Source organism: Clinocottus analis, unplaced genomic scaffold (genome assembly GCF_023055335.1).
Source record: "Clinocottus analis isolate CAN_PGR_092001 unplaced genomic scaffold, fCliAna1.0.p SCAF_13, whole genome shotgun sequence".
NCBI lineage: Eukaryota > Metazoa > Chordata > Actinopteri > Perciformes > Cottidae > Clinocottus > Clinocottus analis.
This window is the reverse complement of record NW_027175854.1, coordinates 11124309-11151876: the sequence shown is the minus strand read 5'-3', so window position 1 is coordinate 11151876 and position 27568 is coordinate 11124309. Positions and strand designations below refer to the sequence as shown.

Sequence of the window (27568 nt, the reverse complement as noted above, 5' to 3'; positions counted from 1 at the left end):
TGCACAACCAGTAAAAAAACAGACATAACTCCCAATTTGACCACGCAACTATTATTACAACTACTACAATTTAATTATTACTTGTCAATGTTTTTTTTTTATGTAAGCATGCACTACGTGCTTTATATTGTATGTATTATTCAATGTTATTTCTTCCTTGTCATAAAAAAAAACATTGATACTTTACTTTTTATATTTTTTGGTTGTATATTTTACATCTTACCATCTGAGATGTTTACTTGGCAAAATCATTCATAACTATATGCAGCAAACTTAAACAAAAACGGAATGCTGTAAATTATGTTAATTTTTAATAATGGAAACAAAAATACCCACAAACAAATATTCATTTAATTGTGCCAGTGACGGCGGGCAGGCAGCATCCGCCCCTTAAAGGGCCACAATTAGGAATTCAATTACACACCTTTTACCTGTGTGTCACGTGACCAGGAACCCATCCGCGCCCTCTTCCGCGTCGCCTCACTGAATGCCACGCGTTGTGTATAAAGCTTTTGACGTCTCGGACCGGTCCGGCAGGTTAGTCCGCGTGCAAAGCAGGTGAGGCGAGGTAGCGAGGGGGTGGAGGAAGAATAAGAAAAAGACGAAGGAGGAGGAGGAGGAGGAGAAGGAGGAGGGCGCAGAGCCACAACTGCCTGTCTGCTCTATACAAGCAGGAAGAAGAGGAAAACATGGTGCGGTGACAAAACGCCCGGGACACCGACTGAGAACCACGTTCACCTTTTCAAACAACAAAAAAGCAAGAAATTTGACCAAGGACACGGGGTAAGTCTAGTTGAGTATGTGGCTATTCCAGCGTGTTGTACTTTGAGTTTTTGAAATGTGTTTTTCATGACAGAATGTCGTTTAAAATGCACATAGGGCAGGTGAGGGTTTCACCTGGGCGTCGCTCTGTCTAGCTCGCGCTCTCTCGAAGCTTTGTGTTTGTTTGGGGGTTAAAATGTTAGCTTGAAACGTTAACATGAGCCTATATATTTTTTGTTGGTATTTTGAGCGCCTTTAGCTTAAAACACATGTAAAGTAGGCTACTACTGCAATAGTGTCTATTCCCATCCCCACAGATAAATTAATGAAGACTTTGTTAATAAATTAAAAGCAGTAGGCTGCACACCTGCAAAGTCAGGACTGTTTTTAAAAGTTAGTGGACTGCCTCAGTTTTAGCTAGATGTACCTTTTTATAAACTGTACATAAAGGAAGGCAATGATAAAAGTAGTGATGTAGCCAAACTTCACATTGGTTTTTAATTTCTCAAAGACACTGAGCAGTTTCCCTCCATTAAAAACACAACTAAAAGCTGCCTTACAAGGTAACAATACAGCACAACAAATTCTATTCACAAATTAAAAACTTTAAAGAATTTTTTTTTTTTTATATGTGTCAGTTACTTTTTCAAATACTTTTGGAAATTCACATCAGCATGAATTCATCAACCACCGGTTCACATGTTTTTTTTCAGGAGTTATGGTTTTCGAGAAAGTGGCTCCTAAGTTACCGCGTGACCGGTTAAAAGGCTATGTTTTATATCAAGGGAAGTTGGCACAGTGCTCTCAACATACATTCCAGCAGAACTTCAACTGATAGACCGTGCACTGTAGCATGATACTTGTCTCCAAGTCCCTCTTCGCATAGTGTACATTTTAATTGTTTACGATCTATTATAATAATGTTGCACAACCTCCCATATACCAAAAGTATCGAATCCAATCTGTATTGGCAAACATGTCTCAATACAATGCGTATCGTGACACAATATATGATGGTATTATACATATTGCAGTAAATAGAGCTAAAATTACAACTTGCTGTGTACCACCTGGCTAGTCCTAATATGTATATCACATATTGATAATAATCAAAACTACTTTCATTGCACATAGTTAATGAGCAGTGAAGACACTGAACTGAAATGCACTTGTCACAAAAAAAATAAAAGTGTTGTACACATTGTATTCTCATTGTGATACCTTTTTTAACTTAAATTCACTTGTCACAACCCTATTGAGAAAATTAAATGAATGTCATCTTATTAATCTTACATCCATAAACATTATATAAAATAAAGTGCGTTGTAACTCTTCCGTGTCACAACACAAACAGAAGCCGGACAGGTTGCGAAACACGCCCACATGATCAAATAGCTGCTGTGGCTTTTGATGTGTCTAAACAAACACAAGTGACGCGTGTTTCTTATTTATGTTTTTCCATATACAAGAAGCGGAGTTCTCCTTCTGCAGCCAAAGCAAGTCCGAGTCCATTTTGCTTATGGAAATGTTTGCCTCCTGATGGAAATGGTTTTGACCGCGAGACCAGCGACGGGAAATTTTGAATTGTGTCTTGAGAGTCAAATTGAACTCGACGGTTTCACAGCAGTGACGACGTCACAGCCTCTCCTGTTTGTTTTGGAATCTGTTTGGGACTGAAGCTCTTTGACTGCGACGTGTTGCTTGTTCCAATTCCTTTTGTTTGTTGTTTAAAAAAAAATCTATCTGTATAGATATATAGATCTATCTATCTACATGCACACACACACACACACACACACACACACACACACACACACACACACACACACACACACACACACACACACACTGTCGTGCAGAAATCCAGCTTCTTCAGAGGGAAGATTTACAGCTATTTATTTAATTATAGCATTGTTAATTAACCTTTCCCACAACTAAACATTTAAATTAATAATAAAAATAGTCCTTAGATTACTTGATATTGACAATACTTGTCAGGTAAAGCCTTGAAATTGACTCTTTAAAGCTACAAAATGCATTTCAACACATTCTTAGCCTTTTTAAAGACCCAAGAAAGTCAAGCTGTAAATAAGGTAGTTCCCCATTGGAACAGTGCGTTGTGCAGCTTCCACAACATAGATGTGCGTGCGTGACACTGTACATTTGATAACTTTAAAGCTAATTCTTTCATGTTTAGCATGAAAGCTTTACATAATTTTGGAGCGTGCCAATGTTCCCATAGAAATCAATGAGGAAGCTGCTTCTTGTTTCCTTATATTTATTTTTAGGTGAATTTTAACTGATTGCTTTATTTCCTTTTAACAAAAAAAGCAAAAGAGGATGGATGAAGCAAAAGAGCAGCGCATTGTGCACGGTTGTGAGTAAAGTCGCTGTGTTAAGTGGTAGAGAGTAGTAGAGACCAGGCAGTAGAGAAACTGGCAGCCTTGTATTCTTTTTGTTTCCCACCTGTTGTTACAGACTCATAACAGATACCCACCACCACCCTAAGGTGCTGCAGAAACCGACTCTGCATTAACCTCATACGCTCAGTCACACACACGCACTTACTTTCCACCTCTGCTTTAACCCGGAACTGCATCACACCCGGAGCTCATCCCAAAACAGAACTAATAAGTGGAATATCTTTCACTCGTCTCAAACTCACCGGCTCTGCCGACCATACATGATCACTTGAGGAAGGTCGATACGTTTGCCATGTCTGCAAAGGTTTAAAGAAAAATGTCCCTGCAGGAAAAAAAAATGATTGGAAAATGTACTATATTATCTATTTTCTACCAACATTAATGGATCAAATACAAATATGCCCTGAATGTTTTTTTTTAAAAAATGAAGAAAACTTTTTTTCTGTTTTTTGACAACACGGTTGAACACAAGGATATTTTTTTTACCTTAGCCAAAATCTTCTCCACTGTCCTGGAAAAATGTTTTTGGCTTACACTGGCATGCCTCTGCTTGTGTGTCTGTTTTTGTGTTCACCAACTGAAGATGATACTACGTCCTGAAACTAAGACACAAATCTCATATCAAGCAAATACCACTACTACAATAACTACTGCTCAATATTGTAGTTATTATTTAAAGTATGAATACACCCAGAAAGTTTTGTAAAAGTCCTGGATATTTGCTTACCAACCACCTGTATAATGCAGTTCATGTGGTTGAGTAATCTACGGAGAATAATCTATTGGTCAAGCCATAGTTTTATGGTGGGACAATTCTGTTTCGTCGCTGAACATTTCACCGGATAATATCAGAACCATTTATCAATGTTCATGTGTAGACAGATATTTTAGAGGAACTCTGGTCATAAAGATTTGCCGTAAAAAAATGTAACAGTCATGGAAATGTATTGGTAAAATTGTGCAGGAACCTTGTATGTTTCCCGCTTGGATTAGTTTTATTTTTAGCCAGTAGTTTGCTGCAGAAAGAAACTGATCACTGATGTGAAATAATATTTGAAGAGTTGATCTTTTTCTTTCCATCACTCACAGAGCCTTAGAACTGGACAGGACAATAGAAAACTAAACAAGTATTTCTACAGATTCTCTGTGTGCTTTCAGGGCGTGTTTAACCACGCAAAGTGTCTTTCTTTACCACATTTAAAACAATTTTTTTAAGTCTCCTCCTCACCTGTGAGTGAGAGCCGCACCTCGTCCCTCGTCTCAGGTTTCACTGTCGTTGCTCAGGTATGCTCTTCTCCGTCCCAACCCCCCATGAATCCCTCCCTCTTTGCTCTTTGTTGTTGCCAAAGCGATGCTTGGCACAAAACCAATTACCAAAAACCTGTTTTCCGAGATGGCCATTTCCTGCAGACCTGCTGCTGCTGAACCCCCAGTTCTGTATTTTCTTAGTTGGTATTTTTCAGCGGAGCCGCAAAAGGGCTGATTTTTAAAAAATTTTAATTAAAAAAAAAAAAAGGAACTTACCGGTAGCATAAGTGCTGGTTTGCTTCCTGTAGACAGTGTTTCCACACTTGACTAGCAGCTTGAGCACTAATCAAATTGTTGAAATAAAAGTTAGACGCCTACGTAGAGGATAGGCTTACAATTCAAATGTATTGTAGCTTCAACAATCTGTTCAATTGAACAGATCATTGACGAAAAAACTAAACGCAAACTGTTTTGATAATTGATTAATTGTTAAATCCTCTCAAATCTGGAGATTTCCTACAGTTTTTTTTTTTGTCTTCCATCACACTAAACTTAGTATCTTTGGCTTTCAGACAGACATTTAGAGACATCACCTTGGATAACAATCTAGATGGACAGTCACTATTTTCAAACATTTTATCGACCGGACTTTTAATCTAGAAGACTAATCGTCAGTTTATTTGGTTACGACATAAATGATTTGTTGCAGCCCAAGACTATTTTGTCTCTTAAAAGTGTGCTACTGCTGCTGTGATTCACACCTTGGACTGTCTTCTTCTCCATGAGCTAATGGGAATTGCAGTATTGACACCTGTCTGCCGTGCAAAACTGGTTTAAAATAACTTTATGTTGGTCATAACTTAAATATGTAATTTTTAAACCATGCTGTGTGGGAGTATCACTTAAAGAAAAGCACTTCTGATACCAGCGGCTCTTCACACCCGGCTAACAATACCAGATAATGAACTTAATGTCATCCGTTCATGTGATTTTTCACATCTCTGTTGAACTCTTGCGAAACTGACTCTTATGCACTGCCGACACTAGAGCAGTCTGGGCTGTTTGTTGTTTCCACATGGATCACCCCGGCCTTTGCATCGCCTCGGCCTTTGCTGCCTGACTTTTGTTCTTTTTGCATTATTTGCATGTAAGGGCATGCCATAAAAGCAAAAACCAAAGGGATCTGAAGAATCCCGCCCGGGGAGGGGATGGTATGAACTCCAAAACTACTAAAACTTTAGAAATGGTCGTTTCTCTCACTCAGACTTATGCTGCCTGACAGCCCATCAGTATAATTAGTTGACTATATCATGAACCTCAATGATTTAAAATATGTAACGTTTAATAACTGAGCCTCATTTGGACTATGTGTTTACTGACACTCCAAAGTAAGTGTAAGTAGAAGTGTTTCTGAATCAAGCTCTTATTTAAAGCACCGCACATTCCTCCAGCATTGGCGCATCTCTAAACGAGTAACGCAGTCTAGGTCGGGTAATTTGGTGTGGCACGTTGTTTGACTGGATGTTACAGACGAAGACACGCCAGACTATCTTCAGATGAAGACGTGTTTCAGTCGAGGCGTCTTTAATCCATCTTGCTAAAAAGTGTCTGAGACTCATTTTAAAGACCACCGGTGGCCATCTCTTGAGTTTGAGTTCGAAAATGTACTGATGTACTTTTTACATTTTTAATGTACTTTTTTACATTTACAAAAATATTTAGAGTACAGAACTTCAACCAACACTGCCAAATGGATCTTAACAAGAATCCACAGCCATGCTATTAGCCCTGTGAGGCTGTACTTGGGGCACATTGGTGCTTTAAGCCAAATGTTCTTGTTATGAGACTGTAAACTTATGTCCCGCAATGAAGTTTTAAATTAAAATACAATGTAAATTCCTACCAACCAAGAAAACTAAAATCTACGCAGTGATGGAATTTGAAAATTGACATATCTTGAAGGGGAAAAAGACATTTGGTCTCGATTATAAACTGCCACCATCTTTCTCTTCACACTTTTAATTTCACAAGCTTGAGTCCTGCCATAGTCCTTGTGTGACCCTGTTGAGGGTCTTTTAGGTGCAGTTTTTCTTGGAAACCGGACTAAAGAACCGTATCACTTGTGCTACACTCCGCATCACTAAACATTAAGCTGACTTGGTTCCAAGCGCTAACCCAAACTCAGTACCTGCTAACCAGGAGCTGTTGGGTGGTTTTTCTGCAGCAGGAATATGTTAGACTGGGTCAAGACTTTTTGAATCCTCCCTCCCCACCGACCTTTGACTTGGTGCTGTGTGTTTACTCTGCTCCCTTCACTCTTTAAAAACTTCGGCAAAACCAGTACGTTGACGTGGCTACACATTAGTGTTGACGCACAAGCGCCGTTGGATTAGAATGAATATGTTGGTGTCTCGTGAGAGGAAAATCCTACGTCGAGAAGGTGTGGTCCATTCCTCAGTCGCAGATGTGTACATATTCATTACAACACTTTAACACACAAATGTGCAACGCAAAGTCATTCACAACGATCACATGACATCAGGAGCTAAACTGCAGCTTTCTATTTCTGTATTTGTTTATTGGGTGTCGATGGCTATAGACAATAGATTGCGTGTGGATGGTAAAGTTGAGATGTATTGCGCCAGATAAACTTCTGTCTTTTTTACGAACAGCTGATTCATTTATCATTCTTCTTTTCTGACTCACTGAATCTACATTCCTGTTCTGTCAGAGTTCTTTCTTGGCAGTCCGGTCTTTCTGGATACATTTAGTTTCAAAAGTAAAAAGTCATGATGTGCCTTTTTCTTTTTTACATGTTTGGCTGGTCGATGTAAAGACAGTTGCTGCAAACGTTTGCGATCTGTCTCAGCGTTTCTTTGCTTCTGTCGCACCTTTTATTCTTGGGCCTATTTTGGTAATCTATAATCTAAACTATACATGCACTTGTTTTTTCGACATCCATACACTTAGAGCAAATGTATGGACGTCAAAAAACAAGTGCATGTACGGCATTTACTGCCCATACAAAAAGGGCTGCACTGTCAGTTTCTGAAGGGGCGTTTTCAGCACTGGTCTTTGCTCAACACCATTTTACTTAAAGTACAAAATCCCAAAGACCTCAGCATGCTTCAAATGAACTAGGTTAGACTGCATCTAATTTCAGATGATTTCATAACCGCTTCAACCAACAGGGCTGCGGTCAAATAGTCATTTTTGGTTAGAAAGATGCCTAACTGAGTGAAATTACCCGGAAGTACCCAAGTGGCCGCCAGTAGAAGTGCTGGTTAAATTCTCTTAATGCAAAGGAAAGGAGTTTTAATGCTTGCTTACTTTATCTCATTTAGCATTGGAAACACTGGATCTTCCTTTACGAAAGGAAAGGAGATGATGCCGCCCCACAATTCCTTGCAGCTTCAACATTTAAAATGATGCACCATTTGGCCGTTTACAAGAACAAACGATCATGACCGACGAACGCAGATCATGTAAATAACAGTTGCCGTAACTTGGAAAGACTTTCAATCTGTTGAACCTCCTGGAAAACTACAAATGTTATATTGCTGTTGCTAAAAACTGCTGTTGATATTCTCTCTTTGGTGTTGTGCCTTAGCCCCTCATTCTTTTATTTGACTTCAGTTACAGAAGCTTGGATAAGTGTGAAACAGGACAAGCTCTTCAGTCTCGAGTATTATCTTTTGAGTCAACTATTTTGTCACATTACAATAACACACTAAAGTCTACACTTCTAGGTCAAACTGAGTTGTGTGGTGTTTCATTAACTGTATATTCTTATAATCAGATTATAATCTCTATATAAACCATAAATGGATATGTTGTTAGTTTGAAACTAAAGAAATAGTTGGTGTCAAACTAGTTAAGCGTTTACCACGGTTTCACTTTCATATTCCTCCTTTAATTTCTATTTGAACCTCGTTAATGAAGTCACACTATGAACCGGGTTGTTTAAATCGTCTGCACGAAACAACATTATAAGAACACACACGGACAAAGTATTCAAGATCTTTTTTTGTAGTCTATCTTCGGAACATTGTAGTTTTAACGTTGCAGACTGACGTCACTAACATCTGCCTGCCGTCTGGTGATAACTACTCCACTTACTCAGAGTGCAGTTAAATTTACTAAACACTGGTTGTCTAATCCCCACTCCCTCATGAATTCTCCTTACCATCTTTCCTTGACCAGTTTGGATACACGGCAGCAACCATCATTTATTCATTTGAATGCATGTCTTTTTTTAAAATCAAATAACTACTATTGATGATAAAGTAAAAAGATAATTTCTGACCGATAACGCTAACTTCAGGGAATTTTAAATGATTTTTGTGATGGTGGTGAAAAAAGCCTTGCTGTCTGTTATAGTTCTTCGAAAGAAAATCGCCGAGTCGTATATCATAATAGTCCAGACAACTTCAGTCGGGGCTAAAGCCTCGCTATCTTAAATGGCTAATGTGGGTAAAAAAAACCCCTAAATGAAACATTTTCTTTCTCAGAGATACCGGAGGTGCCAAGATGAATCGGCATCGTGTGAACTCCCAGGGTTCCCTGGGGCCTGATGATGAGGTCATGCCGTACAGCGACGACGAGACTGATGACGAACTGGACGTAAGCTCTGAAGAGGAGGAAGCAGAAGAGCCGCCAGGAGCCCCGCAACCCCCGGCGGAAGCGAGGCCAAGCGGTGAGACGCTATAGACATACTTCTGACTTTCTTTTACTTCATTCTATGAATGAACTTCACACATATAAGAACATTTATTTAGTTTCAGTTTGTGCATCGAAGTAAAATATTTATTCTGCAGTTTACATATTACATTTTAGTTAAGGAAACCATATTCAATATTGTGTTCTTTTTCAGAGATGGCATGGAAGGTGAAAGCCAACGACCGACCTTATCACCACCTGCCAGAGTTTCAGAAAAAGGTCTTCCTATGCATCAAGAAGAGCAGATACTCAGTAAGTTCTGTCATGCCTTACATACAACTGCTATTTAATGGACTTTAATTGTCCAAAGGCAACTTTTATCCTTCCCGTTGTTGGTTCTGGTAGAAATTAATCCTGAACTGAGCAAAGCTGACACACTGACCAATAGATTTTGTGTTTGAAATGTTTTGAATGAGCTATTCATCCTGCTGTCTATTTCAAATCAGCCATCAGTCAGCAGGTAAATGGTCTTCCTTCAAGACATTGGTTTCAGTTCATTTTAGTGGTGCAACGGAACCTTAAATTCACAGTTCGGATCAGTCACAGATTGGTTAATCTCAAAAGGAAAAAGGGAGCAAATAACTTTTATAGATCCCTGATTGTGTTTTTTTGCTGCCAATACAAATTACTGACCCTTGATGATCCATACTGGCAGATACAGACCACTTTGCTGTTTGATTATAGCAGCTGGTCTACAAATATCCACACTTTTTTATTCTTTTTTTAATCCACTGTCTCCAAAAAAATAGTTCAACTGCTCTCAAGTCTGTAAACAATTATTAATTTGATATTTTATCCTTTAACTTTGTTATAGTAATTCATAGCGAGGTTTTTCTTAATAAAAACATTGAACATTTTTTTAATGGCAAAGAAATTGATGCACCATAGGTGATGTTGGTTTTGAGTATGAAATACTAAATGTATCTTTCACTGAGCAAACAAGACCATGTGTAAGATAGGCATCAGTTCACTTTAACCTACCTCATACTATACATGTCCATTTTAGGCCTGGTACAACATTTGATAAAATTCCCAAAGAAAAGTGAGAATAAAACATGAATGCCTCGGTAAACTTGTTGTACAATACTAACAAGGAAGTCAGCTGTGTTTTTATTGGAAATTAGTTTTTGTGTTTGCCTCCTCCTTATGTCACTTCTCTGTTTTTGCTGAGTCATTTGAGTGTTTTTGTGTCATCAGTCTTTGCGGAGGCTGAAAGCTGATCGCCCAGTTTAGCTGACCTGGATCTTACTAATGGACACATTAGACACAGCAGGACTTTGTGGGACTGAACCCAAAACATGTTTCGAACAACTTCAACAGTAACCCTTTGTACATTTAGAGTCCTAGGTTGACCCATAAAAATGGTTGAGAGAGATGGTAGACAAGGTTATGAATGTTTAAAAAAATAAATAATGAAACATTTCAGCAAAGCAATACTCTAACAGTGTCACCTGTCCACATACTTTTAGTCTGGTGCTGTTTTTCCTGGTTTAGGCTAGTTCCAGAGTTGGTTATAAGCCAGCCAATTATATAATAAGACTGTGGCGTGTTTCCAACTTTGTCCCAACACTTTATTTGACCTGGTGCATGAAGTCTATTGTCCTGCACAGAGCCCTGACTGTGAGCCCATCCAACACCTTTGGGGTCAGGTGGAACAGTCACTGGCCTCCATGCAGCACAGTTGATGTTGTTCTGTGAAATAAAACTCTCAGAACAGACATGGAGTGGGTAGGGCTTCAGTGTCTTGGTAGGGGGCACTGTGGGAGGGAAGGACTCTCTGCTGAGTGGAAACCAGGCTGTTATGTAAAAGTTCAAAAGGTTATCCTCAGATGAAACCCAGCACTGCCTCAGTACTCCAGACCCCATGATACTTGCCAATTCTGGACAAATGGCTCCTGGTGCAATTGGTTGTCTGTCTGAAAGACAGGCATTCAATTTGATCAGAGAATAATTCAAGCCCTGGCTATGCTAGTCCATGACAATGTGTCCTTAAGCAAAATACTTAACCCTGAATTACCTCGTCTACAATGTCTAGAAAAAATGTAAGTTGCTTTGGATAAAAGCATCAGCTAAATTTCAATGTAATCCACTGCATGCAACAGTACGTACTATGAGAAAATTACTCTACTTTGACATCACCACGACTGCATTCACTTCTTATAGAAGTTAAAAATGCTCAAAATATAAGTAGCAGTGTTTATTAGCATGGTCAAAACTGCCTGATAAGCACTTTAAAACGCGTTGTTTCTGTTATCAATTTGATCAGATAAATAAGCTGGATCTCATCACGATAACGATTATTTTTTTAGTATCCTACAGGCAACATCATACAACTGTTTTCACAGGTTGAGTAGTATTCCATATGACCAACAGACCACATTTCATGTGTAAAATCAGAGGAGTCTCCCTTTTTAAGAGATCATGTACGTTCATCAGCACAGGATAAAATGCTCACTGACTTTGCACCCCATCATATCATTATGTTTCTCCTCGGCAGGGAAACGACATCAAGACTTACAAGTACAACGTCCTCACCTTTCTCCCCTTGAACCTGTACGAGCAGTTTAAGAGAGTGGCCAACCTCTATTTCCTGGCTCTGCTTATCTTACAGGTATATCTGAAAAACACATCAACCCTCTCTTCTGATTTACGGAGTTCTTACAATGATAAAAAGGCCAGTAAGTGCCATCAACTGTTTTATTTTTATTTTATTTTGCTAGATTATTCCAGACATTACTACTCTGCCCTGGTACACAACACTGATTCCTTTGGTGGTGGTGCTGGGAATCACTGCCATCAAAGACCTGGTGGACGATCTGGTAAGACATGACACACGCACGCTGATTAATCAATGTCAGGTTTTTATAATTTATTTCAACAATTTCAATTAGGATTCTTTTTAATCCAAAAAACGTCAAACTTCTGCTGTAGCAACATGTATCTCCAGCAATCCTTCATCCAAAAAACTTTGAGAGAATGCTGTCATTGCTGTCAATAACTTCAGAGAATTTAAATACATTTAATATGTCTAGTCAGTTTTAATTTAGCCAATACACAAGTATATTTGTTTTGAAGCCAAATATTATTTACACAAGGTTGTACATTACATTGTACATACAAGTGCAAAGAAATCAATTTCAGACAAAGATTTAATTACAATTGTTTCAGGCGCGGCACAGGATGGACAAGGAGATCAACAACAGGAAGTGTGACGTGCTACTGGACGGCGGGTCAGAACAAAGAAAATTTTCTACTCTTACTATAAAACAAGATATCCGCCATCTTTAAGAACTAAAGCCATTTTTGAAAAATGCCAGTAGCTCAAATTCTCTGACATATATCCAAATGTGTTTTGTGTTGTATTTGAGTTTTTTTTCTGTACAATGTGGGCCAGTAAGTATATGCTCCCCAAACTTTCTTTTTTAAAAAGTGATGACAACATATAAATATAGAAACTCTGATCGGTCTCTGCTTCAGGTTTCAAGACTCAAAGTGGAGGAACATCCAGGTTGGAGATGTGGTTCGTCTGAAGAAGAACGACTTTATTCCGGTATGAGGATTTTTGCTATTTCCGGCTAACCCAAAAGGGTGACCTTGAAACCAACAGGTTATTAAATGTGAACTTGGTACTATTGATCAATGTATTGTATTACATAAATAAACATACCATATTACCTGGTTACATCTGGTAGAATGGGGGTCCTGTATCCTAGTTAGCTAGTGATAACGTGGCTAACTGCTGTAGATCTGTTCAGTCTCGCGGTCAGTAAGTAAGCCCATCCTAAAGTTAGGGCAGGTAGCTAATGTACTTATATTCTGTTTCCTGCCCGACAGTGATCACTGAATCAAATTATTTGACAATCAAACAGCTGCGAGTGCTATCAGTAGCCCTGTTCGTTCTTGTGTTTTTATTAGGCTGCAGAAAGGTCTGTGAGGTCCAACATCTAGTTTCCTGTTAGCCAAGTTGAGAGCTAATTTTAGGCCCATATGTAAATGCATTGAGCCACTCCTGTAAATTATCTGATGAGTGATAAAGTCAAAGGCTGTGCCAATACCCAGTTTTGTTGCGAGGAACAAAGTAATGGAGTCTGTTAGCTTCGAATAAGAAGAGATCATATGTGACTTTATTGTGCAGTATTGTTCTACAAAGATTTATAAACCCAGATACAATAAAATTTTGATTTAGTTGTGAAATCAACTGATTAACAACAACGACAGTGGCACATTCTCAAACATAGTTTTAGAATATTATTTTCCATTTCTGCTTAATAGATCCCTTTTTAAATCCTGCACACTGGGCCCCTTTGAAGCGGGGCAGAATGCACCTGAAGCAAATTAATGGTCAGATTTGAGTGTTAAACCCTTTAGTCTGCTTGATAAATTCTATTTTTTTTAATACTGTGTATATATATTTTGTTTTTTTCTCTTGAGGCTGACATCCTGCTGTTATCAAGCACCAACCCAAACAGCCTCACCTATGTAGAAACAGCTGAACTTGATGGGTAAGACTCTCCAACTTTTTTTTTGCAAGCCACGATCAGCTGTTAAACTAAACAGCTTCTGCAGGTACCAAATCCACAGCCTGCCACTGATTATCAATACTTAGTTTTGAACTATAGTATTGCTGTGATGTTAAGTAATGGAATATATTTAGTTTAGAGTATTAAGAGCGTTTTTGCTCTGACAACTTTTAGTTTGAGCCGTAGTTTCAGTTCCGTCAACACATGACTCACTGATAAAAGGAGAGCAAATGTGTAAAGAGCTAAACAGGCCTGACCGCGTGAGCGTATGTTTTGCGATTTTTAAATGAAAAACAAAAATCATTACATTCAATTACAATGTTTTTTATTTAAATGGAAGGAAACAGAATTTTATTTTGTTTGGCTGAGATTCTGCTTTCCTCAGGGCTTGGTTTTTAGTCCGTATGTTTTTTTTCCTGCAGGGAAACCAACCTGAAGTTCAAGCTGGGACTCAGAGTGACTGATGAGAAACTGCAGGAGGTTCGTCAGCTGGCTGAGTTTAATGGTAGGCATAGTGCACTACAGTCACTCCAACAGACTTTTCTGAGAACAGAAGAAAGTTGTTATTTTAAATAAAAAATTTACATTCCTAAAATTATTTATTCTATGTATTGAGAGGAATAATAATTCTAACCGTAATGGAAAAAAACTTGAAACATTTTCATTTATACCAACATGGAAAAAAGAACAACTTGATGCAGGATACTCTTATGAAGATCGACGCTCTCCTTAACTTCTGGATATTTCACTTTCTAATATAATTGAAAGCCGCCCTCGTGTCCTTTTTCGTTTCTCTCAAAGCACTGATCGAGTGCGAGGAGCCGAATAACCGCCTGGACAAGTTCATGGGGACGATGCTGTGGGACGGGGTGCGCTACCCTCTAGACCTGGACAACATGCTGCTCCGAGGCTGCACGATTCGCAACACCGAGGCGTGTCACGGACTTGTGATCTTCGCAGGTGCAAAACCCTTGACACAAAATGACGTTGCCACATAAATTATGAAAACATTTCTTTGGATTTACTTACGTTAGGTGACACCTGATCCAGAGGCAGGGACAATGAAATGATTAATTTATTGACTAAAAAGAAAGGAATCGGCAGCAATTTCAATAATTGATAACTTGCTTTCTTTGTCTGACATGATTGTTTGTTGACTATCTTTGGGATTTGGCTGGTTGCCAACACAAAGAAATATTTTTGAAGAAGTCTTCTGCATTTCTCATTATTTTGTACATTTTACACTCCAAACTATTTAGGAATTAGAAAAATTCACTATGACTGATTGCAACGGCTTGCGTTTACCATTTTGATATACGATGTCGTAGGAGCCGACACCAAAATCATGAGGAACGGAGGGAAGACAAGATTCAAGAGGACCAAAATTGACGAGTTGATGAACTACATGGTTTACACGGTAAGACATATAAAATGTGAAACTCATCACCGTAACAAACTTTTTTATTGTAAATACTTTGATTAAAGTGGTAATTTACAAGAACAAGATTGCAAATTTGCAAAACTTGAATATGCTCTAAAATTAGAAAGTCTTAAGTTTGTGACACAAAAACTTGTTGAAAAACACTTTGTTCCACAACTTTGCACGGTTTAATTAACCTTATCACACCACAGAGGCCAACTTTTTAAAGACTGTGGTAACCAAGTGCCAACATTTTGTATTATTTATGATTATGCATTGCCACAGTTTTGCACTTGGCGGCTCAAGTTACAGCAGTCTTTAAAGGTTGGGTCTGTTGTGTGACGAGGTTGATCCAACTTCGCAAAGTTAAATGATGTAGTTCTTTTTATGAATTCATAATATTCCAGCATTTGTCTTGGAATATTACCCTCTAACCTCGTAATTTATTCAATTTTTTTACCTAGACTGGTCCTGGTTGTTCACCAATATTTCTGGTCCTGTTTGAGAGTCACCCATTGAGTAATTGTGTTTCTGATTTCCTTCCTGTAGATCTTCGTGCTGCTGATCCTGGTGGCGGCAGGTCTGGCCATCGGGCACACCTTCTGGTATGATGAGATCGGCTCCAAGGCCTGGTATCTGTTCGACAACAAAAACCAGAGTGCCTCCTACAGAGGCTTCCTCAGCTTCTGGGGATACATCATCGTGCTCAACACCATGGTGCCCATTTCACTATATGTCAGGTAAATAAAACTTCGCCCACATATTTAGGTGTTGGAATGAGTAGTTTTAAGTATACTGGCTTTTTTCATACATACTGTTAAGTGTCTATACGCTCCATAGGAAAGACCTACCACAGAATTTCTATACTCTGGCTAGACATGGGGTTGTTACCAATCTCGGGAAACCTTCGCTTTGATGTAGACCGGCTAAACATTGCGTAGCATTGGCTGGCACTAACCAGACAAACTGTTGTGTCCGGCTCCGTAGACTCTCATGCAATCAAGTTTTTTTCCTTTTCAAGCTACTTTTGTAGATTTCAAGCTAGTCTAACATTGTGTGATAGGGATGCTCACTATCGGCAGAGGTTGGAAGGAGTTTCTATGCAATGAATGTAATGTATGGACATTTTTAATATAGTTTGTTTTACCCTTTTCTAAAATGTAAGAAGAAGGGGTTTGACCTATATTCAAAAAATGTTGGACCAAAAGATCTACTGTTCTTTTGGGAGCTGTTGAGGGACTGATGTCATTTACATGGCTCAGAAGTTAATTTGGCTTTCCTTTGGGAAACATCTGTAGGGAGTTTGCACAGTGCATCTTTAAATCTTCAATTAATACTCTTTAAGTTTAACACAGAGCCACATTTGCTTCCTGGTTAGGTTTGATGTCAAGTTGGCAGCAGGAGTGGCCTCATGGCATTGGTTTCTTCCTCTCTACCAATTTTCCTGTAGACTTCAGCAAGAAAACCTGAGGAGTTCTGACGCACCGTTGTCAGAGAGCAACTCCACCTCCAAGAAATAGTTGTTCAAGTCCAGACTTCATCTCCTATTTGTGTGCTTTGTGTTCAGTGTGGAGGTGATTCGTCTCGGCCAGAGCAAGTTCATCAACTGGGACATGCAGATGTATTACCCAGACAAAGACACACCAGCAAAGGTACATTACTCCTGCTTTTAGAAGTTTAGATTCTAAATGTAACATGCGGAACATCCTGTGCACAGAGGATGTAATACTTTTTCCCAAGAGATGGAAATTACCAATAAATTCCTATTGACATATTTCAGTCCATAGACCTTCATTATCCCCAAATATTATGGGAGGGTGTTGTTTACATCATATGCTGAGGTTTATGTTGCATTTAATAGAAAATGGTAAAAAGCCGACAGTTTAAGTTCCTTCACAATGAAAAGTCATTCACCAGTTTGAAAAGTGCTGTATGTACTCCCATTTCACTAAAACAAAGCAAAAGCTCATATTCATGTATTTGTAGTACTCCACAAAGCCGACACTATATCAATACAATTTATCAGATATTCAGGTAATACGAAAACATGTTAAAAATCAAGTGTATTTTCTAACTATCTCTTTTTTTTAACAGCCATTAACAAAAGATAAAATATTTCTTAACTCAAGGTTCACTTACTAGCTTTTTCCAAAGCTTTTTTAACTGCTTCTCAGCATTTCCAACAGGAAATTGAGTTGTTCTATGTTTTGGCAGCTGATAAAATTACCAAAGATTAATATTGAGATGATAAATCATGGCCGCTGACTATTCTGAACTGAAGAGCACGAAGGAATGCAGTTGGAAAAAAAACAAAGTAGCAGATCGGCAGTGATATCTTTGCCTTGATCATTTTTTCACTTTTCATGAGTGCAGGCTCGAACCACCACCCTGAACGAGCAGCTTGGTCAGATTGAGTACATCTTCTCCGACAAGACGGGAACTCTCACACAGAACATCATGGAGTTCAAGAAATGCACCATCGCTGGACGCAGCTACGGTACGATCCGCTTTAATTCGCACAAATGCAAGAATGCGTCTAAATTTGACATTTTTGTGAGAACTGAGTCTCCTTGGCAAAATTTGGTGCCTCACTCATCTTAGAAATGGAAAGGAACCCATTGAGAAGTGGCGATTAAAGAGAAACGCGAATGACACCTGCTGCTTTTTATCAGAATGAATGCTGTTTTATGATACCAAAGCCATCTGCAGATTTAAGATGTTTTAATGTCATGTTCACATATAACAAAGTTACTTTTACAATGAGAAGCTTATTTTGATGTGTCCTACAAACCAAATTACAATAAAGTTAAAAAATAAATAAAAATAAGGCACAAAATATACTAAAGGTATTGCACAAGAATGTGATGACAATGTTGCACAAACAGTGTACAAAGTGCACTAAACATGGCTACAAATGTACAGTGTGGTTGTGACATGAAGTCAAAAAGTCACATACAAGAAGTTTCTGCAGGTCCTCGAGTGTGTTTTCTCTACCTGAACCTATTCACAACACTGTTATCGGAAAGATGAAGAACAAGCCTTTTAATGATCCCTTTGGTAGGAAACCAAAGAGATAGATAACAGCAGAAAACTGATTGTTGAGTGACAAATCGACCAAAGGTAACCGATTAAAAGTTTGCAAATAGCTTTGCTGTGTCAGTCTGGCATGTGGGTAAGGTGCTTAACAAAGGAAAATGAACATGTCGGGGAACTCCTATGGGGCGCTTTCCGAAGCCTGATACTTTTCTATTCAGCCTGGTTCAATGCCACAGTGCGCAAGTTAAAGCAGACCAAATGCAGAAAGAAGGGACAGATTTTTTTCTCCCACTTTGACTCAAATCCCTTGATCTCAAATTACTTTATTATAGTCACTATTTTTAAGAGTATGATTACTACGTTTCACTCAATATTTATTGTGAAAGCTCCCGAGGTTGGAAAAAAGCTTGTACAAACGTCATAGAAATCAGGAGAAGACAAAAAATATGTTATTCATGAGGTACTTCTTCTTTGCCTCTATCCATGTCTATGTTCTTTATGTATTTATACTGCTATGACTCATTCCAAGTTTTTGCTCTCCTGTCCACAGGTGACCCGACCACAGCAGAGGGAGTGACGCTGGATCGAGGAAAGGTAACGTTTAAATATTAGGGCTAGGAAAAGTTAAAACAATTAAACTGATTCATTTGACTATTTTTCTGCAATTAATCACATTACGTGCCAAATTCAATAATAAATGAAAAAATAGTGTATTGCACGCTTTTATTTTAAAGTAATCTTATCAGCACAATGTAACAGGCACTCTCGGAGCAACAGCAAGTTAACAGTATACAGTTTTTATGAACAGAAGAAACATTTATCTTTTTTCAGGGAACAACATAAACAGTGTGTTTAGTAGTAAGGGCTTACCTTACAAAATGTTTTCAAGGTTTATCAAATTTGCAGGAGAAAATTTTCAATAGAAAAATTATATTTAATTAATTTCCATACTTTAGGTTGTAAATTGATTTTCATATACAAAATTATGATAATATTCAACGGTGTATAACACCAATAAGTGTATATCACCAATAATCACTGAATATTAAAATGAACAACAAGTTGCTCTTCAGATGTAAATTGTTTTGACTGCTAAGCTAAAGAGGGAAAAAACAATATTACAAAAGTAGTATTGTTTTTGATCAGTGAGCTACTTAATAATTGCTGACTATTTGGACTTGTTTTTCCGCCCTGTTAGCCAGTGGACTGGAGCTGGAACCGGCAGGCAGACAGAAAGTTCACGTTCATGGATCATGCTCTGGTTGCCCGCATCCGATCCGGGGAGGATAAAGATGCTAACGAGTTCTTCAAGCTGCTCTCTCTCTGCCATACCGTCATGGTGGAGCACAAAGACGGTAATCCCAAGATCCTGAGTTTGGGGCAAAGGGAGTGGATCTATTGAGCACCTGTGTATCAATCCAAATGCATCCTAAAGAGAATGTTTTGAAATGTGGTTGAATGAGGTGACTCCATAGTCTGTGTTTTATTTACAGGAGATGAAATTTGGAGAAGCAGCACTGGAGAAAAGTGATGTGCTGATATGGACTTATTTTAGACACCCAACTAAATAAATATCAGTTCATGTGTATGCTAGTTTTAGAATATTGTCACGTCTTTAACTCATCTTTCAGCCATTATCAGCCATTTCTGACGTAACTCCAGCCGTTATCTGTGCTCTTATCAAAGCCACCAGACTTAATTATCAAAAATAGTAATTTTACCTCACAGAACAGATGTGTAACTTTTGTGTTTTTAAAAGGGTTACTTTGGATTAATCAGTCACACGATAACAAACAAACCGATCAAGGCGACGGTAGACCTGTGATGTAAAATTATTGTTTCTGTCAGTGGAGTCTGGTTGCTTTGAATAGAGCGTAGATGGATGTAACTGCTTCAATTTCACGTCAGAAAGGGCTTTCTGACGGTAAGATAAAGCTGTAAAAATATTCTAAATGTAGAATATACTTTTCGACATTTACAACTCGTTTTTGCTGCTGTCCCCGTCTACAGCAGTACCCCTGGGCTGGGACTAGAAACTGGGTACAAAATATCCCTCTGAAGCTGCATTAAGCAGCATTTTAGATATTGTCAATGAATATAATGTAAATAAAAAACACAGCACAGATGGGTGCATTAACATAAAAGAGAGAACTGCAGGCATTGCATCGGACAGGGCCTCATGTACAGGTTTACATCTTCCCCTCAGGTGATCTAGTGTACCAGGCGGCGTCCCCCGATGAGGGTGCCCTGGTGACTGCTGCCAGAAACTTCGGCTACGTGTTCCTGTCTCGCACGCAGGACACCATCACCATCAGGGAGATGCATGAGGAGAAAACCTACGAAATGCTGGCATTGCTCGACTTCAACTCTGACCGCAAGCGCATGTCCATCATCTGTACGAGTACACCCACTTAGCTACAAATTTTTGACTCAAGTCCCAACAATTCAAGACCAGTCCTAAACTTTGTGTAGAGGCTAAATACTCTGTTGATTCTCTCTCTCAGTGAAGTTCCCTGATGGACGCATCCGTCTCTACTGTAAAGGAGCCGATACAGTCATCTACGAGCGACTTTCCCCAAACTCGAGACACAAGGAAACCACCCAGACTGATCTGGATGTGAGTCTGCAGAGCCTGCCTCTCATTTACACTGTTGTATTTCACTGCCGTATACAATGAGAAACCGCAACATGCGCGAACGGAGCTGCTTCTGTTTTGAAGGAAACGTGGTTTGTGTTTTTGTGCTTCAGGTCTTTGCTAACGCGACCCTGCGGACGCTGTGCTTGTGCTACAAAGACATCACCACAGCAGAGTTCGAAGCCTGGTCCCGAGCACACAAAGAGGCCCAGGTGGCCATGTCCAACAGAGACGCCGCCCTCGACCACGTTTACGAGCAGATTGAGGGCAACCTAATGGTGAGTGGGATAAACAACAATGGAAATAATTAAATGGAATATAATCATGTTTTTATTAGTGTGGAAGCACTTAAACTAACAAAGTCCACTTTGTTGCAACTTACTACAGCCGCTCAGAAAGGACAAACCAAACACTGGCTTGAGAGGGAGCCTTTTTATTTTTTTACATTACCTAATACACGCATAGAAAAGGCGGGGGTGTGTATTCAGTTTGTTTCAGTCTGAAACCTCACCGATAGGTGCTACTATATCCTACGCACTGCTACCTTAGCTCTATTTTTCATTATTCAATTAAAATCTGTACAAATTAACCGGCCATGTCTCTCTGTCCAGCTGATTGGGGCAACAGCCATCGAGGACAAGTTGCAGGACGGAGTACCGGAGACCATCGCCACATTGGCAAAGGCCGACATCAAGATCTGGGTGCTGACTGGAGATAAGAAAGGTACCATTAGAGTTGCACAGTTAGCTGACTTCAACTTGTGATTTTAAGGCAGTAAGAACCACTGTCTGAATGAAGGTGGGGGGGAACAATTGTTTTTTGGTTGAGGTACATTTTGGCATTTATGAATGAACGTGCCCTCTCTTTATTATGAAACATTAAACTGGATCGACACCAACAATCTTAATCCAATAATGTTGCTGTTATTAAGCTGCTTCCTTCATGCTGTTTTTATAAGTTACAGATCAAACCATTTGTCTGATTAGAACATGCTACGGCATCTTCTTGAATTAATAATAAAATCTTCCACAATATGTTCCATCTTTTCCCCCAGAAACGGCAGAGAACATTGGATATTCTTGTTCACTTTTGACCGACGACATGCAGATCCACTACGGAGAAGACATCAAGTGAGTTGATTTCAAAAGTCACTGCTTAAATAGTAATATAATGATGTCTAATAAAGCATTCAAGATCAACTAAGGAGATCTTTAATATTCCTATTCTACAATATTAGAAGACAGGCTTATGTACATGTTCATATTCATACTTGGCCAAATGCCTTGCTCTCTGGAACTCGGAGTCAAACTTTTATATTATTCTTCATGATAATAATATTAATGACATTAACATTTAATTGTCACATTACGTTGTCTGTTGCGCTCTTGCTTTTTATTTTTTTTACAGTTGTTTTTGACAGTTTTTCCTGTTCCGGAGCAAAGATCCTATGACAGAGGATGTGGTGTGCTGTAAATATTGTGAAGCCCTCTGAGACAAATTTGTGATTTGTGACAAATAAACTAAATTTCACATGAAACCGATCCCTCATCCCTCACCTCAACATCCTGAAGTCAAAGTCTTTTGACTCGTGTAAGAGTTTGTCTGCTGTTTCTGTGTTTGCAGTGTAAAGCTGGGGGTCCGTCAGGCCAACCGGAGAACCGGGCCTCAAACTTCCCGTCGAGGCAAAAAGAAACCCGCGGAGCCTTTCTTTCCTGCGCCGGGCAAAAACGCTCTCATCATCACTGGAGGATGGCTGGTGAGCTCAATGTCAAGATGAACACTTTTTTCAAATGACAAGTTTTGAATTTTGATTGTACTATTTTTTTTTTTTCCCAGAACGAGATTTTGTATGAGAAGAAGAAGAAGCGTCGTCGCCTGCGCCTGCGTCGTCTGGGAAAGCGGGCGCCTGCCACCAACCCTCAGGACGGACAGCCGATGGACGACTGGGAGAAGGAGATGAGACAGGTGCAGTGGCACGAATGTTTAAACATTCTACGCGATTGCATAGATGGTGACATCGAATGACGGGTCGACTCGATAACAAACGCGGTAAACTGTTTCTGCAGATCGACTTTGTGGATATGGCCTGTGAGTGCGAGGCGGTCATCTGCTGCCGCGTCACACCGAAGCAGAAGGGCAATGTGGTGAGTTTGGTGAAGAAGTACAAGAAGGCTGTGACGTTGTCCATCGGAGACGGAGCCAACGACGTCAACATGATCAAGAGTGAGGACGCAAACAAACTTCCCTTTTAAAGCACAAACTGCTTTCTGCGTGCAAAGCATTCCAGTGACTCTACTCTAATCTCTAACCCTCTGGCTTCCCTCCCCCAGCTGCCGACATTGGGGTGGGCATCAGCGGTCAGGAGGGGATGCAGGCCGTCATGTCCAGTGACTACGCCTTCGCTCAGTTCCGCTTCCTGCAGCGCCTCCTGCTGGTGCACGGACGCTGGTCGTACATTCGAATGTGCAAGTTCCTCCGTTTCTTCTTCTTCAAGAACTTCGCTTTCACACTGGTCCACTTCTGGTACTCCTTCTTCAACGGTTACTCAGCACAGGTCAGCAGCATTTGTCCCCGTCAGATGTTTTTAAAACCATAAACTAATTGTGTCCCTGTTTTTTTATTTTTTTGGGGGGTTGCTGGATTTATATGAATATATATGAAATAATTTGGATTATTTTAAGGTTATTCTGTCCCCCATTTTTGTTCAGATATCAGATATTCAGATATCCTTAAACAAAGACAATCTTCTTCAGGGCTTTTGCTCCTGAAAAGTGAAGCCAATGTGGAAGTGGCTTGAACCTGCATTCTCTCTAATGACTATTAGGGGCGACTCCTCTACTTTAAAACAAATATATTATAATAATTGTCAGATTTAAATCAAAGTCTGAGAAAATAACTCCCTTTTATTCCCTCAGTAAACATGAATTTCAAATATTCAATACAGTCTGATGTTCATTGAGTAAATTAAAGTCCATCTACTCACTATATTAATAATTTCTGTCATATTCTGTCTCGGGAGTTTTTCCTGATCCGTTGTGAGGTCCCGGGACAGGGATGTTATGTCTAAAGATGGTAAAGCCCTCTGAGGCTAATTTTATAGTTGTGACTTTGGGCTATATAATATAAACTGAATTGAATTAAATCTAGAGTCAATTTAACCATAAATTAGAGTCTGATTTAGGGCTTCCTCATGTTCCTTCGGTTTGCAAAAAAAATTCAAAATGTCATCGGACATCAATGGGTGACGTCACAGTGACGAAGTCCACTACCTCACAGCTCGCCTTTAATCACAACTTGCGTAACGTGCTGATAATCAACAAACACACTGACTATTGTTCTCCTGTTTGCAGGTCGCCTACGAAGACTGGTTCATTACTCTCTACAATCTCGCTTACAGCAGCTTGCCTGTTCTGCTTGTTGGACTTCTTGACCAGGTAATAAACTGCCTTTGTTAACTCAAATACCAGTCCAGATAAAGGTCATTGGCAGCGGGTACATTATTGGTTTTACAAATACATTTTTTTGTGTATAACTCTTGATTTACCAACATTGTTGAGTGAAAGATAATGTTTAGGATAAGATGTGGGTCAATGTGTTTATTAACCCTCCTCCTCATTCTCCTCTTCTCTCTGCAGGACGTTAATGACAAACTGAGCCTGAAATTCCCTAAACTCTATCAACCCGGCCAGCTGGGGACGTTGTTCAACTACAAGAACTTCTTCGTCAGCTTGTTCCACGGCATCTTCATCTCGCTCATCATCTTCTTCATCCCCTACGGAGCCTTCCTGCAGACCATGGGGCAGGACGGAGAGGCCCCCTCCGACTACCAGTCCTTCGCTGTTGTCACCGCCTCGTCGCTCATTTTTACCGTCAACCTGCAGGTAAGTTACTTTGAGAAATTAATATATATGATGCTGTCATTATGGCATAATTGGGTTTTCCAATCTTAAAGCTAATTAAGGAGAAGTACGAGGTGGAAGTTTTATTTTATTTATTTTGCATGATTGACCTGCTGACCTTCGTCATCTCCTTCCCCCATTTTTGTTCAGATATCTCTGGATACATCCTACTGGACCTTTGTGAACTGCTTTGCGGTCCTGGGCAGCATAGCCATCTACTTTGGCATTATGTTTGACATCCACAGCGCAGGAATCCACGTCATCTTTCCCGCACCGTTCACCTTCACTGGTTAGTTACCAACCGTCCACCACAGTGCGACGCGGTTATTTCTGCTCATCTGGCTTCATATTCTCCTAAACACTCAGAGTTGCTTCTGAAACAAAACAAAAAAAAATGTTTTGTAGCCAGAAAAATAAATTGACAAACAAATGTCTGCACTATGACAAACTAGGCTAAGCTTTTTGAAGGAAAATCAGGTGGCCCCTTGCATGGTAGCCCCAGCTATCAGTAAATGACGAGTAGTGTTTTAGAGCTTACAGCGATCGGAAGACAAGAAAAGCGCCATACAAGTTAATTTACCTTATTACTCGCAGGCCGTCGTCGGACAGAGAATAGTATCCCCTTCGGCACACAGACTGAAGGCAGCGCTTTTAGTCAGTCACATGTGATAAGGTATACTGTACGGCTATTTGAGAGTAACAGCTGAAATGTATTTTCAACAATGGTAAAATATGTATTTCATAATTGGGATATCAGGCCCACACGCCGCTTGTGTGTATTTACAAAGAATAAAGCAAACGCATGACTCAACCTGAAGAATTTTGCTCTAAAGTGACACATCAAACCCCGCTGTCTTCACACTTCTCACAACGCGTATATTGTTTTGTTTGCAGGTGCAGCGTCAAACGCTCTGCGTCAGCCCTACCTGTGGTTAACCATCATCCTGACTGTGGGCATCAGCTTGCTGCCCATCATCTGCATCCAGTTCCTCCATAAAAGCATCTGGCCCTCTATAGGAGATAAGGTACAACATACATGCTTCTAAGTCTGTCTTTAAAATGAAATGGTCATAAGATGTCACTTCTTCCAACACATCAGTGTTCCACTAATGTTCCCTGCTCATCCCCTCCAGATCCAGAGGAACAGGAAGAGGTATGAGATAGAGATGGAAGAGGAGGAGAGGAAAAAGCCGCCGACCTTCCAGCGTGGCCAGCGATCCCGCCGCTCTGCCTACGCTTTCTCTCATTCCCGTGGCTATGCCGACCTCATCTCGTCTGGGAGAAGCATCCGGCGGCGCCCGACAGGCCGCGGGGGGGCCCAGAACAGCATCAGGGAGGTTCCCCAGAGAGAGGCCGAGAACATCTGATGGAGCAAAGTGGGAGATGGAGCAGAACTGTATCCACAAGGAGTTTGAGGAACAATTGGATAGTCTTCATTTTGGTCTGTGGAATCAACGCTTAAGTGGTCAATATCGAAAATGGCACAAAGAAACCCGGTTGGCGTTTAGAGCGACCTCTTCCCGTGGGTTATTTAAGTACCTTACAGGGAGACTTTGACTCCCTGCCGACAGTTTCTCCTCTATGCACAGACTCCTTGTTAATATCCGATTCAAAAAGGGAAAAAAAGCTCACCAAAAAGACTACTGCCGTTATCAGGTTTTTTAAGTCATGCAGCAACTATGTGACTGACAATGTGGTTTAACTCAGGATTTTTAAAAATACAAGCCTTATTTTTAGTCAGTTTGTCCCTGCTTAGGGCTGCTGAGACTGGATGTGGAGCCGTTACGTTATTTAATATGCTTATTTGTGGCATTCAGAGTTTTAGCCGGATGTCTTGATGTGTTTTATTCAAATAAATAAGATATCTATTCATGCCAGTCAATTTGTCCGTTAGCTGCATTAAATCAGACATTAGTTTAGTTTTACTTCCATATGTTGAGATGCAAATACAAAGATTGTCCTTCAAATTACAGCAGGCTCAAGCTGAACATATCAAGGTGTATGCTATTTTAATGTTTTATTATAAATAATGACGGGATGTTACTATGCCAGGCTATGCATGGTGGTTGGATGTTCTAAAGTGTGTCTTAATTTAAAAATAACTTGTAAATAGTGATTTTCCATCCTGTGCTGCATCATCTGTCCAAAGTGTCCCTACCAGATTGATATTATAGTCACTACTTTAAGGGACCTCACCCTTTTTGTTTTTGCCTTAAAATCTTTTATATACCTCTTTCAAACCCGATTCCCATCATTGGTTCTATATCTCATCTTTTTGTTCTTTTAATATATCCTGAGATGCCTGAAAGATACTGTACGAAAGCTGCAAGGAGCTCTAGTTTGTCTTCCTTCAATAACCGTGTTTGCAGAATGTAAATTCAAGCACTACTTCCAATGGAAGGATACGCAGCAAGGAGGTTTAGGATTATCTCCATTTGATAATGTCTAGGGAGGTTGTTTTTTTTTTTTTACTTCTTGGAAGTTACATTGCATGTGACACAATGAGGATTCCTGATAATAATAACTTTCTTAAAACAGCAGTAAGCCAAAACTGACACATTCCTGTTCTGTTACTATATCACCTCGTACTGTATGCGGACAATATCTTTTTATTACGGAATGAATGGAGGCTGCTGATTGTACCGGCAACAGTTTGGTCTCTGTCATACGACTGTATTTTATCGCGTGGTTGTTAATAAAAGCCAAGGGCACATTTGGCAATCTAAAAAACAAGTGTTAATTTATTGTGGCTCTCATTTTATTTGTTTTAATTTAACGTGATTAAGGCAATATTAATATTAAGAACTACCTAAGTGTCAGTAGTTGGCGAAATTTTTCAGGAACTTTTTTTTTATTTGAAAATAAGTTTTTTGAGTGTCCAATATAAATCAGGTTTACATGTTATC

The 27568-nt window shown here is 39.6% G+C and overlaps 1 protein-coding gene across 1 annotated transcript; it reads left to right on the top strand.

Annotated features, from left to right (window-relative positions):
• The first annotated feature begins 633 nt into the window (after positions 1-633).
• Positions 634-27365, top strand: atp8b1 (ATPase phospholipid transporting 8B1). Its single transcript, XM_068573575.1, has 30 exons — positions 634-783; positions 8945-9129; positions 9307-9404; positions 11650-11763; positions 11873-11971; positions 12321-12382; positions 12630-12702; positions 13584-13654; positions 14095-14177; positions 14474-14632; positions 15001-15089; positions 15642-15832; positions 16660-16744; positions 17466-17589; positions 18679-18722; positions 19327-19483; positions 20335-20523; positions 20633-20745; positions 20877-21041; positions 21375-21486; positions 21818-21893; positions 22387-22519; positions 22600-22728; positions 22830-22986; positions 23094-23317; positions 24114-24197; positions 24399-24644; positions 24813-24951; positions 25557-25687; positions 25796-27365. The coding sequence occupies exons 2-30, from the start codon at positions 8964-8966 to the stop codon at positions 26027-26029; spliced, it is 3747 nt and encodes a 1248-aa protein (XP_068429676.1). The 5' UTR covers positions 634-783; positions 8945-8963; the 3' UTR covers positions 26030-27365.
• The last annotated feature ends 203 nt before the right edge of the window (positions 27366-27568 follow it).

What these genes read in the sequence shown, in the direction of transcription:
- atp8b1 (XM_068573575.1), top strand. Translation starts at nt 8,964, where the DNA reads ATGAATCGGCATCGTGTGAACTCCCAGGGTTCCCTGGGGCCTGATGAT. An exon ending in AAGACCTGGTGGACGATCTG is followed by an intron (nt 11,972 to 12,320) that starts GTAAGACATGAC and finishes CAATTGTTTCAG; the next exon opens with GCGCGGCACAGGATGGACAA. An exon ending in TGAACTACATGGTTTACACG is followed by an intron (nt 15,090 to 15,641) that starts GTAAGACATATA and finishes TCCTTCCTGTAG; the next exon opens with ATCTTCGTGCTGCTGATCCT.